This window comes from Melanostigma gelatinosum (genome assembly GCF_949748355.1).
Source record: "Melanostigma gelatinosum genome assembly, chromosome: 21".
NCBI lineage: Eukaryota > Metazoa > Chordata > Actinopteri > Perciformes > Zoarcidae > Melanostigma > Melanostigma gelatinosum.
The window spans coordinates 7,375,336-7,394,547 of record NC_136654.1 but is presented as its reverse complement, the minus strand read 5'-3'; the positions used below and the strand labels follow the sequence as shown (position 1 = coordinate 7,394,547).

The following is a 19,212-nucleotide window of genomic DNA, read 5'->3' as shown; positions in this document are numbered from 1 at the left end:
ACTTCGTCATAGTTTATTTGCACATCATAAAGATACACAGGCAGTCACAAACATGAACCGGGTAATGACAAACATACAGCAGCTGTAAAGCAATTACAACTGATAAACATGTAAAATAGGGGCACATTTACTTGATTGACTTACCTTTGACAAGTAGCACATTATGACCGTTAATAAGGAAGTAACAGGCGGGGCAAAGGTCTCTGTGGTCTTACAAGGCCAAAAAGGAGAAGCAGTTATTTACTTAGTCACTTGGCAATACGAGAGGGGATCAGAGGTTGCAGAAGGAGGACATGGTTAAGAATTAAAAGTCAACACCACCGGAATAAAGTTAATATTGGACCGCGTCAGCCCAGGCACGGAGAATTTCTTTGCCAACCTCAAGTGTTGTTGTTTCTGTCAACACACTTGTGGCAGAACTGAAAACAGAAACTTCAAGTTCATCGCGGGACCGCAAAGGGATTTTACAAGTTCATAGAATGTGTGTAGCTTAATAAACCCGAATAACGATGGAGCCTTTGTCTTTCAAAACCACCTCAGACCGCTTTGTGCTGTGTGTCTTCCTGAGTCTACTTTGGGTAAGTGTGGTTTTTTTTTTACCTTTCCGCTCTGATAGTGATCAGACACTCTACCTATTCAGAAGAAAAGCGTCAGAACCACAGTGATGGTTCAATGCACAATATGAATCATAACAAAGTTTAGACGGTGGACTTACATTGTCTTAAACTCAAATATCAGCATGTACAGAAAACAAAAAGACTTGCACAACATACGAAAGCTGGATTTTGTTTCCGATGGTGAAAGATGAATTCATTCTTTCTCGGCTGCAGCAATCTATTCTCACTGACTTCCTCAGAGAAACAAAAGCATGAATGAGGAAATAACGTAATGTAAATCATAAAGGGAGCCGTGCCGCCAACATTTGGTATCTATCGTATATATTTTAGACAAGGCGATGTAGCTGGATACTGTTTTATAACACTGTCTGTCTGTATATATTAGGATCATGCAATTTTGAAAGTTATAATGTCGTAGAGAATGTACCACATGGACGATATTATATGGAACTACTGTGCACAAATATACGCATATTTAATGAACAGGATTTAGTATTATTTGAAAAAGAAGCCAATAGTTGTGTACAAATCAATCTTTTGTGAACTCTTTCAGTGGTAGACAGTATCTCAGGTGTTGTTGCATTTGTTAAGATTCAGAGGTCAAAGTACAAAATCATACAACAATTTCCGGGCCATAATTTGCACTTGAAGATCTCAGATGTTTTCTCAAGTTTCCTGCACAGCGATATCACATATTTGTCTCAAGTTGTTTGTAAGTAATGTATGTTTTGTACCTTGTCACAATGCTGTTAACAGTATGCTGGATACAATATAATACACAACATAATATTGCATTCGATTTCATCTCAACTAAGAGTCCATCGTCAGATGAACACTTGTGACAATTTTGTACAATATGAAATCACATTTTTTTGGGGTTAATTCATTCTCTCTGTACAATTCCTGTTCTGTTTTTAGGTTGTCACTGACTCAAACGCAACAACATCAGTCCCAACGCCAACAACAGCAGAGCACATGACAACAACAGCGTTGACAACTCTTCCAACAACAAAGCCACGTAAGTTTGAGCCACTGTCCTTTATCTTGGTGACACAGGAAAGAAAACAAGCAATAAAAAAAATATATATATATATATCAATATGATATGTGGTGGAGGATGAGTGAGTCTCACAGCCAGAGGAAAGAAGCTGATTTGAAGTCTGGTGGTCCGGCAGCTGATACTTCTGTACAGGTTGTGGCTGGGGTGTGTTTTGTCTTTTAATATCCCTTTAGCTCTTCACAGGATCCTCTTCTCCCCAACATCACTGATGCTCTCTAGATTGACGTCAATGATGTTCTGGGCGGTTTTAATCACCTGCTGTAGATTTTTGAAAGAGAGTTTTAAAATGAAAAAATCGACGTCCATTCGGGCGTTTCTACATCGTTTTAGAAAGGATTTCTGTCCATACTAACACGCCTGCAAATGACGATCACATACTTTGACTATTGACACACACTGGGCATGCGGGTGCCAGTGCAAACAGGAAGTAGATTGGTTGCATCGTTAAATGAAATATGACTAATATAAGGTTGTGCTAGATATATTTGGTGAACACATGTCTCTCACTCATGTCCCCGGTTTCGTTGTCTCTCTGCCGCGTAGCTGGAAGTCCCTGTCGTAGTGGAGAGCATTTATGCTTTTGTTCGTTTACAGTTTCTTTGTGAACTTCACAATAGTTGTGCAGAACACAATAAGCATTGATGAGAAAAGGAAAGTTCTGCGTTTTGTGTTCATCGCCGTCCTTTAAAGCCGCAAAACGGGACTTCAATCGTCTGCTTAGGACTGATAATGCCGCTGGACACGTGGCTCAAAAATCTCTCAAATAACAGCTTGTTTCCTCTGCATGCACAACATTTTATCAGGGTTATCGTGTCATTTGTTTCAACTCAGATTTTGTAACAGTATCTTCTCCATGTCTTTCTACATCCTAGCTCCTCCTAATGCAGAAGGCTTCAAATCATTTGCACAAAATGAGACCAGTATCACTCTGCAGTGGAACTTAGTGAAAGACATCCTCGACTATCAACTTCTGTTCAGAGGAGGAGAGATTAATGTAACTGCATCAGCTGGACAGGAACCGGTGAAACACACAATTACAGGCCTCACAAATATGACTCAATATGACTTCACTCTCTTCACTGTGTTGGAAAATATCAAAAGCAGCGGAGTGAACACCACTGCATTTACTGGTAAGTGAATTTCCTCTCATAACAAATTTCCCCTTGAATAAAGTATCTATCTATCTATCTATCTATCTATCTATCTATCTATCTATCTATCTATCTATCTATCTGTCTGTCTGTCTGTCTGTCTGTCTGTCTGTCTGTCTGTCTGTCTGTCTGTCTGTCTGTCTGTCTGTCTGTCTGTCTGTCTGTCTGTCTGTCTGTCTGTCTGTCTGTCTGTCTGTCCGTCCGTCCATCCATCTTTAAACTCAGATTTTGTAACAGTATCTTCTCCATGTCTTTCTACATCCTAGCTCCTCCTAATGCAGAAGGCTTCAAATCAATTGCACAAAATGAGACCAGTATCACTCTGCAGTGGAACAAAGTGAAAGACATCCTCGACTATCAACTTCTGTTAAATGGAGGAGAGATTAATGTAGCTGCATCAGAGGGACAGGAACCGGTGAAACACACAATTACAGGCCTCACAAATATGACTCAATATGACTTCACTCTCTTCACTGTGTTTGAAAATATCAAAAGCAGCGGAGTGAGCGTCACTGCATTTACTGGTAAGTGAATTTCCTCTCATAACAAATTTCCCCTTGAATAAAGTATCTATCTATCTATCTATCTATCTATCTATCTATCTATCTATCTATCTATCTATCTATCTATCTATCTATCTATCTATCTATCTATCTATCTATCTATCTATCTATCTATCTATCTATCTATCTATCTATCTATCTATCTATCTATCTATCTATCTATCTATCTATCTATCTATCTATCTATCTATCTATCTATCTATCTATCTATCTATCTATCTATCTATCTATCTATCTATCTATCTATCTATCTATCTATCTATCTATCTATCTATCTATCTATCTATCTATCTATCTATCTCTCTGTCTGTCTGTCTGTCTGTCTGTCTGTCTGTCTGTCTGTCTGTCTGTCTATCTCTCTGTCTGTCTGTCTGTCTGTCTGTCTGTCTGTCTGTCTGTCTGTCTGTCTGTCTGTCTGTCCGTCCGTCCGTCCGTCCGTCCGTCTTTAAACTCAGATTTTGTAACAGTATCTTCTCCATGTCTTTCTACATCCTAGCTCCTCCTAATGCAGAAGGTTTCAAATCATTTGAACAAAATGAGACCAGTATCACTCTGCAGTGGAACAAAGTGAAAGACATCCTCGACTATCAACTTCTGTTCAGAGGAGGAGAGATTAATGTAGCTGCATCAGAGGGACAGGAACCGGTGAAACACACAATTACAGACCTCACAAATATGACTCAATATGACTTCACTCTCTTCACTGTGTTTGAAAATATCAAAAGCAGCGGAGTGAACACCACTGCATTTACTGGTAAGTGAATTTCCTCTCATAACAAATTTCCCCTTGAATAAAGTATCTATCTATCTATCTATCTATCTATCTATCTATCTGTCTGTCTGTCTGTCTGTCTGTCTGTCTGTCTGTCTGTCTGTCTGTCTGTCTGTCTGTCTGTCTGTCTGTCTGTCTGTCTGTCTGTCTGTCTGTCTGTCTGTCTGTCTGTCTGTCTGTCTGTCTGTCTGTCTGTCTGTCTGTCCGTCCATCCATCTTTAAACTCAGATTTTGTAACAGTATCTTCTCCATGTCTTTCTACATCCTAGCTCCTCCTAATGCAGAAGGCTTCAAATCAATTGCACAAAATGAGACCAGTATCACTCTGCAGTGGAACAAAGTGAAAGACATCCTCGACTATCAACTTCTGTTCAATGGAGGAGAGATTAATGTAGCTGCATCAGTGGGACAGGAACCGGTGAAACACACAATTACAGGCCTCACAAATATGACTCAATATGACTTCACTCTCTTCACTGTGTTTGAAAATATCAAAAGCAGCGGAGTGAGCGTCACTGCATTTACTGGTAAGTGAATTTCCTCTCATAACAAATTTCCCCTTGAATAAAGTATCTATCTATCTATCTATCTATCTATCTATCTATCTATCTATCTATCTATCTATCTATCTATCTATCTATCTATCTATCTATCTATCTATCTATCTATCTATCTATCTATCTATCTATCTATCTATCTATCTATCTATCTATCTATCTATCTATCTATCTATCTATCTATCTATCTATCTATCTATCTATCTATCTATCTGTCTGTCTGTCTGTCTGTCTGTCTGTCTGTCTGTCTGTCTGTCTGTCTGTCTGTCTGTCTGTCTGTCTGTCTGTCTATCTATCTATCTATCTATCTATCTATCTATCTATCTATCTATCTATCTATCTATCTGTCTGTCCGTCCGTCCGTCCGTCCGTCCGTCCGTCCGTCCGTCCGTCCGTCCGTCCGTCCGTCCGTCCGTCCGTCCGTCCGTCCGTCCGTCCGTCCGTCCGTCCGTCCGTCCGTCCGTCCGTCCGTCCGTCTTTAAACTCAGATTTTGTAACAGTATCTTCTCCATGTCTTTCTACATCCTAGCTCCTCCTAATGCAGAAGGTTTCAAATCATTTGCACAAAATGAGACCAGTATCACTCTGCAGTGGAACAAAGTGAAAGACATCCTCGACTATCAACTTCTGTTCAGAGGAGGAGAGATTAATGTAGCTGCATCAGAGGGACAGGAACCGGTGAAACACACAATTACAGACCTCACAAATATGACTCAATATGACTTCACTCTCTTCACTGTGTTTGAAAATATCAAAAGCAGCGGAGTGAACACCACTGCATTTACTGGTAAGTGAATTTCCTCTCATAAAGCCATGTAACAAAAAACAAGCTCCAGCTCTGTAAAGATACGATATCGTTTAAAGTTTCTCAGTAGCAGCAGGGTGTTGCTCACTTAATATTTTTTGGCTGCGGCTGAAAGAAATAATGCAATTTAATGCAAATCAAATTTTGTAACAGTATCTTCTCCATTTCTTTCTACATCCTAGCTCCTCTTAATGCAGAAGGTTTCAAATCAATTGCACAAAATGAGACCAGTATCACTCTGCAGTGGAACAAAGTGAAAGACATCCTCGACTATCAACTTCTGTTCAGCGGAGGAGAGATTAATGTAACTGCATCAGAGGGACAGGAACCGGTGACACACACAATCTTAGAGCTCACCAGTGGGACTAAATACAGCTTCACTCTCTTCACTGTGTTTGAAAAAGTCAGAAGCAGCGGAGCAAAACACGATGCACCCACTGGTAAGATGTCTATCTCCCAACAAAGGCTAACAACAAGGCTTTTAGCTCATCTAAAGTTTCCTATTATTCATAAATTGAGTAACGTTTCTGACTTTTCCTGATAAAATAATGGAGTTGAATCCAACTAATCATTTGCTTTGTTGTGGAAACGGTCAACTGTTTGTCTTTTCAGCTCCTGGGAATGTGAACAATGTGATTCCGTTGACACAAAACGAGAGCGGTGTAACTCTGAAGTGGAAGACGGTGAACAACATCTCATCGTACCTTCTACAATATGATAACAGAGAAGACGCCATCAGCATACCTCATCAACACGCATCAGTCACATATGAGGTCTATTCACTTAATGCTGGGACAAAATATCATTTCACTCTCATCACTCGCTTTGAGAACGTCAACAGCACTGGATTCTCATTTAATGCTGTGACTGGTAGGTGACCTTTGGACGAAACACTCGAAGCCTGGTATTCTGCTTATGACATGCAAATTGCTGTATTTAACTGTACCCTTTAAACAACTTTAACCCGTTGTCCCACCCATCGCAATTTAAATGTCCAACAGACATAGGATTTAGAGGAACGAATGCTCATTGACATTACACAATACTACCTTTTCATAACGCACACACGAGTTTGCAACAGATGATTAAAATCAGACCAATATAACACTGCAGTAAAAAAGTGAAAAAACAGAACTACAGTTGAATGGAACAACAGCCAGTATACTGTAGTGACCTGGGCCTGCATCTCTCTAATGTACCTCATCATATGTAAGGCAAGGCAAGTTTATTTCAACAACAAGGTCATTTAAAGTGCTTCACATGAAACCATTAAAAGCATCAAAACATAAGGCAAAATAAAAGGAGATTTTAAAAACAATTAAGAACATTCATTGAAACAATAAAAACAGTAAAACATTTCAAAAAAACATGAGTAAAATGCAGAAATGCCGGAAACTGATTAATATATGGATTGAATGTGGTTCATGTCGGCTATTATTCACACCTCATCCTCAGGTCGGAGTGAATGTTTTGAAATTCACACTGCATTTCTAAATCTCTTAAAAAGTGTTTATTCGAAGTTCATTTCTGCATTCAAAATGTTTTTACATTGATATGTGTGTGTGTGTGTGTGTGTGTTTTCAGTTCCATTAAGGGTGATTTCGGTCAACACGACTGAACGCTCTGTGACCAACATAACCCTGACGTGGCCGAGAGTGAATAAAGACTGGGACTACTTTCTCCAAATTAATGGGGAAATACCACGAATTCACCCAAAGGGAGACATGGATGTTGTGTCCCATACGATCACGTCTCTCCAGCCTGGAACAGAGTATCCATTCAGCCTGATCACAGGGTTCTCTGGACTTAATAGCACTGCTTATGAAGGCACCACGTTAACAAGTATATACACGCTTTCTCTCTGGCAAACTCTCAAAAACTGTTCTCAATGGATCATTTTCAATATGAATAGTAACATCCAGAACAGTCTGTGTTCTGCAAAGTATTATTTATTTGTTGAATTATGTGCTATAGCTTTACCAAATGGAGGCTTTTATTTTCTCATTCATTTCAGCCATAGACTGTGCCAAAGGACCCTGGCGTGTTACTAACTCATCAATCCGAGGAACGATTGAAGGCGTGTTCTCCAATGCAACAGCCACCAATAAAACGCAAACTCATGTCAGTCCTGGAGGAGGCGATGTGTCATTTGCTGGCCTTTACCCTGGCGCCACCTATGAGGTGTCTCTTGTGTATGAAACAAATTCTGAAAACTGGCTACAGTGTAGCCACAACTTGACAATCAGTAAGTACAAATATGTCTGACCACATCAACTGTTCGGCTAATCATGTGTTCTGTTGTACTATTGCTTTCCGATGGACATAAAAGCAACTGCATGAACTGGTGTTGTTTGCCAATGGACACACTGGTTTGTGATTGCATTATAAAGGCGTATTTCCACTTGTTTCACTTAGTTCCTGCGTATTTAAGCGCTGACTGCGAGTACTGGGCCGCTGGCTATTCTGTCTCTATCGTCTGGAATAAACCCGAGGGTGTGTGGACTGCAGTGGAGGTGAACGTATCTGGAGAAACTCGCAAAGTGCTTGGAAATGACCAGCGGCATCTCCGATTATCTGGATTCCAACCTGCGAAAACATATGAGGTGTCTTTGGCTTTACTGTCCGGGCCCGAAAGGAGTCGCGAACCATTTGTTTTTTCATGTCTCACTGATCCAAGGGGTGAGTCAAAGTGACGATATTACTCTATAGAAGTACCATTTCAGTGTGTTTCCTGAACTAACCTTTTCACAATGTATTCTCACTTTTACTTCATTATTGTTCTGTTTGGAATCAGTTCTATGACGTGCTTGTTGTTTGGTTTTGGTGTCTACTGCATTGACTGTCTATATATGTTTGAAAGCATTTAATCCAGATTCTACCCCCCCGTAGGAGTCATTGCAGGGGCGGTATTTGCTGTTGTGATTTTTTGTCTCCTGCTCTGTTTGGCTTTCTTCATTTTTTTTAAAAGACCAAATATTATCAGGTTAGTGCTGCCTCAGTAACCATAGTTATATTATTTCCCTGAAATGTAGTGAATCAAGACTCAATCAGGGAACATCTCTGCTTTTTTTTTTACCACAGCAGAAAAATAACATTCATTGGTGGTTCCAGACAACCCAATAAAAAGTGCAAGTAAGTATACGTTTCACCATTTCTGTATAATGCTAACACCCCTGTCAGTCTACAATGTGGTGAAAAGGGAAATTAGATGTTGTATAAAGACAGAAAATTAGAAGGTTGACCACATGAAAATACACTGTATTTAAGATGAACCTCAATCTTTATTCTGTAATATTTTTATATTTTCCATTGCAACGTGCCATGGCTTCTACTTTTGTTGTCGTTTTTTTTTCAGACCTATTTCTGTGGCAAAGTTTCCAGACCACTTCTACCAATTAGGTGTGGATGCGAATAGAGGTTTCAGCCAGGAATACGAGGTGCATACAAAAGCGTTTCACATTTTGTTTCTCTTCTATGTCTTCCTATTTTTTTGTATATGACCACAACAGTGTGCGTGTATAGTTGGGGAACTGTTTCACTTGCTTTTCCGTTCAATCGCACGCCGTCTCACCTAACTGCCACGCAGAGCCTCATTCCTGTTGGCACGGAGCAAACGCAAGATGCATCTCTTCTACCCCAGAACAAAGCGAGGAACCGTTTCAACAATGTCCTGCCATGTAAGCTGGACCACAATATCACGAGCAGTCGCGACTCGTGAAATAGTCCAGATCCACTGATTCATTCTCAGCATTGCCTGCTTTGTTGTGGTGCATTGCCGTTGAACCGTCGTCTGTTTTGTCACCCTAGATGACTGGTGTCGGGTGAAGCTAACTACGTCCAATCCCAATGAATCTTCCGACTACATCAATGCCTGTTACATACCAGTAGGTATTACTTGACAACTGTCAAAGGGCAGATTTGATAAGCTTGAAACAATCATGATCTGTAATGAAGTTGCCACAGTTGCTAAAACATCTGCACATTCATTTGAAGTCTGGCAAAAGATGCTGACTGTGTGATTTCATGAGCACAAAATGGTCTCTTCTGTCATACTGACTTTAACAAGCGAGACCCGTTTTTCATGTTAACTTTGACGATTGCTTCTTAGGGCTACAAAAGCGACAGAGAGTACATCGCCACCCAGGGTCCTCTGCCGTCCACGGTCAATGACTTTTGGAGAATGATCTGGGAACAAAGAGTGAACGGCATTGTCATGGTGACCAACTGCACCGAGGGAGGACGGGTGAGTCTTCAGGACGTTTTGAGAATGTTACACGGGCAGATTTGAGGGGAAGTGCAAACTTCAATCATTGACTCCACTGTTTGCTCTTATGGCTGTCGTGTAGTCAAATGGTGACAGTGCACACAGTTGCTTTTTGTAGGTTTTTAAGTTCCCATAAAGAACTGACTTTTATTGCCTACTACTACTCACGACTACAACCACATCAAAACAGCTTCAATAACCCAATTATGGTGTTTCTTGTTCCTAGACTAAGTGTGAGCGGTACTGGCCTGCAGACACAAAGCCTTGCTCTTTCGGAGCGCTGTTGGTCACCATCAGATCTGAGCAGGAGGAGCCCAACTGGACATTGAGGGAATTTAGGGTGAAACATGTACGGAACATCTCTAAAATGTTTATGGTGAAACTGAATAGGTTGAGTTTTAATGTAGTTCCAAGTCACAACGCACGACAAAGAGAATGAAAAGTGCGATTGTGTCAGAGCACAAGTAAAAATGTCGGATAAATGCTTCTTCAACGATGACTTTGTTGGTTCAAGACTTCGAGTATTTGAGTTCCTCGATTTGATCACCTTCACAGGGGAATACCTCAGAAGAGCGCACAGTGAGACATTTTCACTTCACTGCCTGGCCTGACCATGGAGTCCCACAGGGCACAGAAGTCCTGATCCAGTTCAGAGAACTGGTGAGACAGCACGTAGAGAGAGAAGGAGCGAGAGCACCAACCGTAGTTCACTGCAGGTACAGAATGAGTGCTTGTTGCAAGCTCAGGGGGGAGAAAATGTTTTAAAGTCGGAAGTGAGTGATTTCCACATGTAGTTAAAAATGTACTTCAAGACCATCAGGACTACCTAATGACCTACCTAATTGCTGCGTGTCTCTCTCTTAGTGCTGGAGTGGGGAGGACAGGCACCATCATTGCTCTGGATGTGCTCCTTCAGCAGCTCGAGAACGAGAGTGCAGTGGGAATCAGCGGCTTTGTGCACAAGATGAGACTGAGCCGACCACACATGGTGCAGACGGAGGTAAAACCGCTCATATGAAGTTACTTCAGGCTGAACTACCACTTCCTTACTTGGGTACATGTTCACGGTTGAGACTCTCTTGACCTTACAGCTGGTGATACAGTAATAGCACTGAAACTACTGTATATAGCATTATGTATGTATCGTAAGCTTTGCTTAGATTTCCATGTAGTTCATATCCATCCCCCAAAAACATGGTTCTGAGATTGTCTTTTCTGTTGTCCCATTTAAACTGTGTCACGTGAATTGTGGGTCTAAACAAACCCACATTATCAGGAAACTGAGGCTTGTTAACATTTACAAGGAAGTGTCGGCCAGAATACGATGTGAACATGAACCCTTCGCACTCAAACTTCTGATTTTCGAATGACCGGCACATTTGGTTTTCTTATTTTCAGTCTCAGTACGTTTTCCTGCACCAATGCATGATGGACCGTCTGCAGCCAGATGAGAAGACTGAAGAGAACATATACGAGAATGTAGACATGATCTACGCCAATGCCACCGCACTGCGAGAGCTCACAAAAGCCTAAACTAAACAAGATCGTCAGTTCAGAAGTCAGTCGTTTATGCACTTAATGAAAAACTAATTCTAAAGTCTCCATGCTATATGTTTGTTATTAACTGTAAATATGCAAACGTTTAAGTCTTATATATTTACTGTACATGAATAGTACTGTTTGGATTTTATTTAACTTGTAAATTTGTGTTCCTCTCATCTACAAAATGTGTATTCTTATTATGATGACGTGAGGAAACAAAACTCCAGGTGAATGAAAAGTGTTTAAATTACATTTATTATAATTAAGAAGGGTGAAGTGTGGGTAGAAAAGTATGTTTTTCCATTTGTACAAGAAATACAATATTTTTCATGAACAGAAATAACTGAATGCATTTTTTTCTGCAAACTAGAAGAAACATCCAGTAGGTCACATTTTCATATTAGTGTTAAACTGACACAGAAGCAAAACACCGAGTATAAATCTTGCGCCATCAGCTGGGTTTTGGGTCCAATGTTTGTACTGGATATATGTTGATGATCCTTTGCAACCTAGAGCAGCAGGCAACACACCCGCTCTGCTCACGCATCCTCCCCCATGATGCCTTTACTTGGTGGGTCCTTTCGAGTGGAGGCAATAGAGAAGTGACAACGGATGAGTTCCTGTCTGGCTTGTAGGGCCTCGGGGTTGATCGCGGCCGGCACTGAATACTGCTTGCCTGGATGCAGGGGCTCAATTTTACCGGCTACAGGCGGGGGAGGGACGGAGAACTTCTTAGCGATGTTGTGCAGGACACTGCACGCCTTGATAATGTTGGCCTTTTTGTCCAAAGAGCATTCTTGTGCAAAACCAAGTTGCATCAGACACCTGAAACGCCTCTTCATGGAGCCGAGCATTGTCCGCATGACGTTGTGGATCTTGGCGTGGGCCTCGTTGAAGCGGGTCTCGCCGTCATTTGCGGGGTCTGACACAGGAGTCAAGACGTGCTTGCTCAAGTGATAGCCTTTTCCACCTTTAAAGAAATTCAGGAGAGAATGCAATTCATGATAAGTAGACGGGGTACCGGTGCGTTTCACAGCTTAATCGATAGGAAAACAATGAATCAATGAAAATCAACATTTCAACGTTATGCTTTTGTTTTACATCTTACCAATGACCCAATATGGTCCATGCAGTTCCTCCTCAATTTCTTTTCCTTTGAACGACGAGTCCCACATTTCCTGCTCAAACGTGCTGCCCACACAGCACTTTTCCACACTCAGTATGTTGCCGTCGGAGTCGCATATGAACTGGCTCACCACCGACGTGTAACCCAAGGTGTTGACGAAAGACCTGAACGTCTCCTTCTCGTACGGAGAAGCTCTTATCTTGAAGTGAGCTGGAGCCAAGACGCCCAGCGCGTAGGGGATGCCGCAGACTTTCCGAATCTTGGAGGCGACATTGGTTTTGGCTTCCCGGAGTAGCGGGAAAGAGATGAACTGATCGGCCATACCCGCGATGACTTCGGAGACTGTGCCGATGACCGCGAGGCTGCCCGCCTGGTTCGGTCCGACTCTCTGCAGGACTTCCGCGGAGGTAACGCCGTGCGCGTAATAGTTCAGCGCCACCATCACCGCCGCGTCCACCGACAGCGCGGGTTTCTTCAACGCGACGTTCTTCATGCGGATGCGGACGGCGTCCGTGATGAAGGCGATGCAGGGTCTGGTGAGGTGGAACATCTGAAACAAAGCGTCGTCGTCGAAATCGTCGAAACGGCTCGGAGCCGCACAGCACTCGTCGTGTCCGAGCAGCTCGTCCTGGACCGCGAGCCACACCGGCAGTGCGAAGGCCATTTGTTTACTTGTGCAGTGGAACACGTGCGACTCTGGCTGAAGGTGCAACGACTATTACTGCATGACAGACAAACGACGTATAGCATCAAGCAACATGGAAGCACGGTCTTCTTCTTTTAGATAGTCCGAAAAGCTGCCCTTTATCGCCACCCAGTGGACAGGAATGCAGCTATCGGTACATTAATAATGAAGGGAATACAATCCCGATGGAGCAAGTACTTCAGTCATTTCAGTGGAACATACTTTGGGGAAACTATGTTCCATGACTTCCTGTTTTTTTACCCAGAAAAGTGTGATTTCCCCTCTCAGGTATCAGTGTGGAAGTAGAAACCCTGTACTAAAGCGAAACAAATGCTCATAAATTGAAATGTGTTTAGTATCTCTACAAAATACATTATCTGTGGGGAACTACAAGTAAAAGAGAGGAATTGTAGGTAACACACCATAATAAATATTATATTTTAACTTTTATACCTGTGGCCTGAATTGTAGACTCTCCTACCTCGGAGCAAGACCCACAGCCTTTGTGCTGCTTTTGTGGTCGATGTATGTCTCTGAGATTATGTATGCATGTCTCGTTTGTATCGGTCCGGTCATTCTGCATCTCTTTGAGGTCAGTACGTGTCTCTTCGGTCAACATTTCCCAAGTGAAAGGGGGCCCCTTACACTTTGGCCCCCTGGGCCTGTGACCGATAGGCCCGCTCAGTTATCCATCCATGACAGTAACGTTAGAAACTTCACCATGAAATCCAAAATGCAACAGCTCATTTATTTCATATGATATCGTCATATAAGTGTAGTATTGCACAAGACACGTGTATAAAAAGTATGTCATTTATTAAATAAAATCACCTTGTTCGTACAAGTTCCTTACTTTACTAACTATTATCAAAGTTACTTTGATAATAGTTAGTTATATTGTGTTACATCACATTCAGCATATCTCTGTTATTAACACACATTTTGTGCATAAAGGATTAGAAAAAGTCAATTCTTTCAGTACATACTTTCCCATGTTGCATTGTTCCTGGATAAATAAATAAAAGCAGAAGCCTTCTTTTATAAACAGAGGATAATCCCGTGCAGCTTTACCTCGATTCTTCCTCTGGCTAAATGACTTCCTGTTTGTTATGACGTGGGGACAAATAAAACATTTTGTTGACTTCACTGATGGAAACATCTTTCAGTCTGGGTATTCCGCCCTTGTGGGAGTCTGTTGTCTTCTGGCCTTGAGCGTACACATCTGTGACAAAAAGAAAACAATAAATGACGTTAGGATCAGGGAGTTCCAAACTCTATAAGAACATTTTTAACACTTGAGTGTTTTCTTGTGTCAGGGTCAGTTTCTTCTATCTAGGTCATGTGGGTTTCACCACTGCCCCGCCCCTTTACGAGACAAGCTGCAGGTCCTGAGTCCATTAACTACAATAGGAAGTTAATGGACTAAAACAAACGTCGCCGCTCGATTGTCACCTATCCAGTAGGTCGCAGTTAGCCTAAGGCAATGTGTTCACCTGTGAAGTTGTCCAGGGAGTTGAGTGGAGCCGTGTTGTTCATGTTCACTCCGAACAGCAACACCGCAGTGATCACTATTGCAACCAGAAGATAGATCGGTACAGCGAGGGCCCAATATCTACACGAGGAAGTAAAATGTTTCAGTCAACGGGTCATACAACTTCTAATGTGGTACATGTATTTCCTGAGGCACACTGTTTAATTTAACAGTCAAGAGAGGGGACTGGTTATTGGATAACTAATAACCAACATGATTTTCTACTTACTTTTGAGGCCAGTAGGTGAGCCCGATGGAATGAAGCCACTCCTCTGGTATAAATGCCCACAGGCAATACAGAACTACAGAGAGAAGAAAGGAAAGTAGACGTCACATTGCAGACGTGGTTGACTGGTTTTTTTTGTTTGGATTCCTAATCCCACTGTTTGACATTGAGGAATAGATGATTGGGCTTTATCTGCAGGTACCACACACACACACACACACACACACACACACACACACACACACACACACACACACACACACACACACACACACACACACACACACACACACTTCACTTCCCTGAATGTCTCTGATGGATTTTCAACATTAATTAGACATGTTTAACATTTTAATGTATGAAAAGGGACATGACAATTACTTACAGAAGCCAAACTGTGAGCCGAGGTAAAGGACAAACCCATAAATGGCTCTCTCAGGCAGAGGAGAAGGAGAGCTTACCACCATTATCTGAAACCAAAACGAAAGACAGAACGGTAGAACATTGTAGAAGTGTCACAATTCATGGCATATATAAAGCGTCAGACCTAAAGTTGAATCAATTTAACGTTAGTTCATATAACAGCTAACGTTAGTAGCGAAACAAAGCTAACGTCACCAGATCAACACACCTAAACTGAGCTTTTGATACAAGATGCCCTCAACATATGTGTGGAGTATTTATCAGAACTGTGAGAGAAGGACATGTCAAAAAAAATAATTAAAAAACAAACCCCGGGTGGCTTCTTTACTCTAATCTGCCATATATCGTCGATCAACTAGCTTGCCTGTGTTTGGTCCTATATATTTGTCGGTCCGATGTGAAACGATTGGCACAAAACGTGGCACGAAATGTTCCGCTTTCTCGAATAAAAACAAATAAACAGAAAAATATATATTTTTAACGAATCAACATATAGATTAACATGTCATATAAATTTAAGTGAATATTGTATTTGAAAATCGCACCGTTGGATTGTTTAGTTATTTCAATTACAATTTCCTGTTTCTGCCGGACACATTTCGCTGCTGCACATTTGGGAAATATACATTTCAGCATGGCTTTGGTGCAGCTTCAGTTAGCTACCGAGCAATTCTCTCAACAGTTCAGAGAAGTATTCGAACAACACCTCTGCGTCGGTGCGACTACACGTTAAACGTGCTCCTCGGAAACATCTTGGTGAGACAGTGTTGACCGCTACTTTTGTTTTTACGTTACCCTGTGACCAAGTGACGGAGCTCTACGGTCCAGCGTGGCTGAGGACGTCTTAGATACTTTACTTACTTTAACCAAATAACACGCAATATTTCACCGAAAGCGGCCATAATGTCGAAGGTGAAGTCTAAGACAAAAGAGTCGCCTGCTAAGACACAACCAGCCACATCGTCAGAGAAAAAATACACATCGAAAAAGAATAGGAAACGGTGGATGACAGAGAAGTTCATGAAGATAAAGCCACCACCCAAGAACCAAGATAAAGCTAAAGCTCAGCAGCCAATACCTCCAAAAGATGGCCTGCAATTCTCTGCTAACTGGAAGATATTACAGGAGGTTTGTCATTATAATAGCTTGTTACAATGTTTACATGTCTTATCTTTGCATCAGATTGTGTCACTTTCCTTTAAGATTGTTCAAAACTTTTGCAAAACCTTCCACAGATGCTAAAGGCCAGTCAACCGGAGAAGAAGCAGCCTGTGACACCACAACCTCAGAATGGTGCTCTTCCAAAACAAGGGGCTAAAAAAAAAAATTCCACTAAAAATATTTCCAAGAATAATGTCTGTCCCAAGGAGACAGATGCTGGGACAAAAGTGAAACACAAACCTGTTCCTAAACGTGTTGCCCCCAAGGACTCTCAGGTGAACTCGAAGGTTCCAGCTGTAAAAGAGACAGAACAGTCTGCTGCTCTAAAAAGGAAAAAAGACACCGGAAAGTTAAACAGCGAGCAAGCAGCCAAGAAACAAAAGCGTGTGGTGGAAGAGAAGAAACCCACAGAGTAAGTGCACAGAACTCACTTCTGCTGATACTCGTGTCCAAAAGAATTGTGGCTGCTAACTTCATATTGTTCTGTGTGCTATTGCAGAGAGGACATGTGGTTTGATGATGTGGACCCTGACGACATTGAGGCAACAGTGGGAGCAGAGGCAGCAGAGATCATGAGGAGGAAGCAGGGCATTCGGAAGAACCAGGACACAGAGAGTGCCCTGGTCAAGCAGGGAGCCTTTGCAGGGTGAGTGAAGGCGAAGTCGGTGTATTTGTGTAGCCCCGCAGATGTGCTTCAAAAGGGTTCATGTCTTACTTACGACAGTTAGGTCACAAGCCGACAAATCCTCCGAAAAACGTGAATGCAGCGTTGGCACCGGTCTTGTTGCATTGTTGTCTGTGCACATATGTAGAAGACGAGTTTGACTTTTCCGTATATATTCCCTTATTTTTGTGTGTTTCCCTTTCTGGCAATGCCCACTCACTTAGCCTCACCAAAGCCGTGGCCATTGATTGCGAGATGGTGGGAGTCGGTCCTCACGGAGAGGACAGCATCTTGGCTCGCGTGTCCCTCGTGAACCACTTTGGGAAATGCATCTATGACAAATATGTGAAACCCACAGAAAAGGTAACAGACTACAGGACAGCTGTCAGTGGAATCCGACCAGATGACATTAAAGACGGTGAGTCAAGTCGGTTATAATTTATTGCTTGAAAATAGTCTTCATGAACTGCTATACCGTAACTTCCATGTTTGCCTCATTGCAGGAGAGAATTTGCAGATTGTGCAGAAGGAGGTTGCTGATATCCTGCAAGGCAGAATCGTGATTGGACATGCCCTACACAATGACCTAAAGGTAGACTGGATGTAATATCTGAGAGGGAATTAAAAATGTTTCTAAATATATATAAGCACTCGTATACCAATCTTAAATTCCGGTTCCAGATTTTACTTTTGGATCATCCAAAAAAGAAAATCCGGGACACACAGAAGTACAAACCTTTTAAGAGGGCTGCTAAGGTACGTGTACTACTCTAAAGTCGACATACCATGTGTACGTGGACCATAGAGAGTCCCTCGCCCAGTGCTTAGAATCAGTGTTGTATTTTATGCGATTCTTTTCTTTTCTTTTTAGAGTGGCCGACCTGCTCTGAGAGTCCTCTGTCGAGAGATACTCAACGTTAAGGTCCAACAGGGTGAACATTCATCCGTAAGTCATCAACACTTCAGACACAATTGTCACTTACCACTTATTTTTCAAATCCGTAATAATGTGCTATTCTCTCACATTATTAACAGTTGATTTAGGAAACACAAACTTACAAAGAATACCTGTACAAATGTAAAACACAGCATCTTGGACTGAACTCCCTCGCTCTTCTTCAACTGTCCACCAGGTCCAAGATGCACAGGCCACCATGAGGCTGTACACGATGGTGAGAAAACAGTGGGAAGCAGAGATTAAAGCCAGTCATAATAACAAAGACTCTGCCGTGAAGAGTACAAGGAAACCAAAGTTTGCCAAGAACAAGAATCTCATGGGAAGATGATTTCAAAACCAGTATGCAAGAGGACAGATCGCATCTGGATCAGAGCAGCCGCGACTGAAACGGAGAGGTTTGGGAACATTTCCGTGAAAATGTGTTGTTAACAGGTGGCCTCTCAGACTGGTCATTCCAAGAATTGAAAGACATCGTTTCCCAGCATATCATCTCCAGCAGTCAGAGGCAGATGTTCACATCATCCAATTTCATCTCCTGTTGCTCATGAGAGCTCAATCATTTGTCCACTAGCACGACATCCGTTACGTCTGCATAATGGTTCCAGTGTTATAAATGTTTAGTTTAGATCTTTGTTCTCTCATGACTTGGTTTGCAGTGATGTGATTCCTGGTTGCCTTACATGTTTTAAGAAGTATGAATAAAATGAGAGATATTCTTTCTATGTAGCTATATTGCAATTATTGCTCATAAAACCCCTCACCAGTGATACCGGTTTCCTCAATGACAGAAATGAACCCATCTGGGTCCAGTCTGGCCTTAAACTGATCTCTCGAAGAAGCAAACTTCAAAAGACAGTCCTCACAAATAACCTCCAGAGGAGTTCTCATGAGCCACGCAGCATTTGTAGAAGTACATGCCATCTATATGTATTCTAGCTTCGGTCTCCACAGAACTATACTGTCAATGATTTTTTTTATTTTTTTTATAAACTGCGCCACAATGCGTAAGACAGATGTTTCATGAGACTGTTTTTACCTTTTATGATCTAATATGAATAGAATAAAAATCTCTTGGACCTTTATTATGTCCGAACATTAAAGTTTGGA

The 19,212-nt window shown here is 41.8% G+C and overlaps 4 protein-coding genes across 4 annotated transcripts; 2 read left to right on the top strand and 2 right to left on the bottom strand.

The window, feature by feature from the left end:
* Positions 1-459: 459 nt before the first annotated feature.
* LOC306795505 (receptor-type tyrosine-protein phosphatase H-like) lies at positions 460-11,432 on the top strand. The gene is made up of 18 exons (XM_079294038.1): positions 460-578; positions 1,536-1,635; positions 5,418-5,507; positions 5,708-5,965; positions 6,138-6,395; positions 7,110-7,367; positions 7,540-7,770; positions 7,941-8,204; positions 8,415-8,508; positions 8,607-8,657; positions 8,881-8,962; positions 9,112-9,202; positions 9,333-9,409; positions 9,634-9,768; positions 10,016-10,138; positions 10,345-10,505; positions 10,654-10,789; positions 11,188-11,432. The coding sequence occupies exons 1-18, from the start codon at positions 510-512 to the stop codon at positions 11,320-11,322; spliced, it is 2,613 nt and encodes an 870-aa protein (XP_079150164.1). The 5' UTR covers positions 460-509; the 3' UTR covers positions 11,323-11,432.
* A 134-nt stretch (positions 11,433-11,566) lies between these two features.
* On the bottom strand, positions 11,567-13,221 carry LOC306794794 (putative nuclease HARBI1). Its single transcript, XM_079293000.1, has 2 exons — positions 12,440-13,221; positions 11,567-12,301 (listed from the first exon to the last, which is right to left on the bottom strand). The coding sequence occupies exons 1-2, from the start codon at positions 13,119-13,121 to the stop codon at positions 11,871-11,873; spliced, it is 1,113 nt and encodes a 370-aa protein (XP_079149126.1). The 5' UTR covers positions 13,122-13,221; the 3' UTR covers positions 11,567-11,870.
* Positions 13,222-13,880: 659 nt separating this feature from the next.
* On the bottom strand, positions 13,881-15,797 carry pigp (phosphatidylinositol glycan anchor biosynthesis, class P). Its single transcript, XM_079293009.1, has 5 exons — positions 15,633-15,797; positions 15,285-15,369; positions 14,903-14,975; positions 14,636-14,754; positions 13,881-14,364 (listed from the first exon to the last, which is right to left on the bottom strand). Exons 2-5 carry the CDS (start codon positions 15,364-15,366, stop codon positions 14,231-14,233), a joined length of 408 nt encoding a protein of 135 aa, XP_079149135.1. The 5' UTR covers positions 15,367-15,369; positions 15,633-15,797; the 3' UTR covers positions 13,881-14,230.
* A 157-nt stretch (positions 15,798-15,954) lies between these two features.
* On the top strand, positions 15,955-18,831 carry rexo4 (REX4 homolog, 3'-5' exonuclease). The gene is made up of 8 exons (XM_079292995.1): positions 15,955-16,450; positions 16,558-16,895; positions 16,983-17,129; positions 17,372-17,565; positions 17,651-17,739; positions 17,829-17,903; positions 18,019-18,093; positions 18,281-18,831. Exons 1-8 carry the CDS (start codon positions 16,226-16,228, stop codon positions 18,431-18,433), a joined length of 1,296 nt encoding a protein of 431 aa, XP_079149121.1. The 5' UTR covers positions 15,955-16,225; the 3' UTR covers positions 18,434-18,831.
* The last annotated feature ends 381 nt before the right edge of the window (positions 18,832-19,212 follow it).

Coding starts and splice junctions, on each gene's coding strand:
- LOC306795505 (XM_079294038.1), top strand. CDS start 510: ATGGAGCCTTTGTCTTTCAAAACCACCTCAGACCGCTTTGTGCTGTGT. Junction 9,769..10,015: donor ACTGCACCGAGGGAGGACGG/GTGAGTCTTCAG, acceptor TCTTGTTCCTAG/ACTAAGTGTGAGCGGTACTG. Junction 10,506..10,653: donor CCAACCGTAGTTCACTGCAG/GTACAGAATGAG, acceptor TCTCTCTCTTAG/TGCTGGAGTGGGGAGGACAG.
- LOC306794794 (XM_079293000.1), bottom strand. CDS start 13,121: ATGGCCTTCGCACTGCCGGTGTGGCTCGCGGTCCAGGACGAGCTGCTC. Junction 12,302..12,439: donor TGGACCATATTGGGTCATTG/GTAAGATGTAAA, acceptor ATTTCTTTAAAG/GTGGAAAAGGCTATCACTTG.
- pigp (XM_079293009.1), bottom strand. CDS start 15,366: ATGGTGGTAAGCTCTCCTTCTCCTCTGCCTGAGAGAGCCATTTATGGG. Junction 14,976..15,284: donor CGGCTCACAGTTTGGCTTCT/GTAAGTAATTGT, acceptor TTCTCTCTGTAG/TTCTGTATTGCCTGTGGGCA. Junction 14,755..14,902: donor CTCACCTACTGGCCTCAAAA/GTAAGTAGAAAA, acceptor TTCCTCGTGTAG/ATATTGGGCCCTCGCTGTAC.
- rexo4 (XM_079292995.1), top strand. CDS start 16,226: ATGTCGAAGGTGAAGTCTAAGACAAAAGAGTCGCCTGCTAAGACACAA. Junction 16,451..16,557: donor ACTGGAAGATATTACAGGAG/GTTTGTCATTAT, acceptor AACCTTCCACAG/ATGCTAAAGGCCAGTCAACC. Junction 17,740..17,828: donor CCCTACACAATGACCTAAAG/GTAGACTGGATG, acceptor TTCCGGTTCCAG/ATTTTACTTTTGGATCATCC.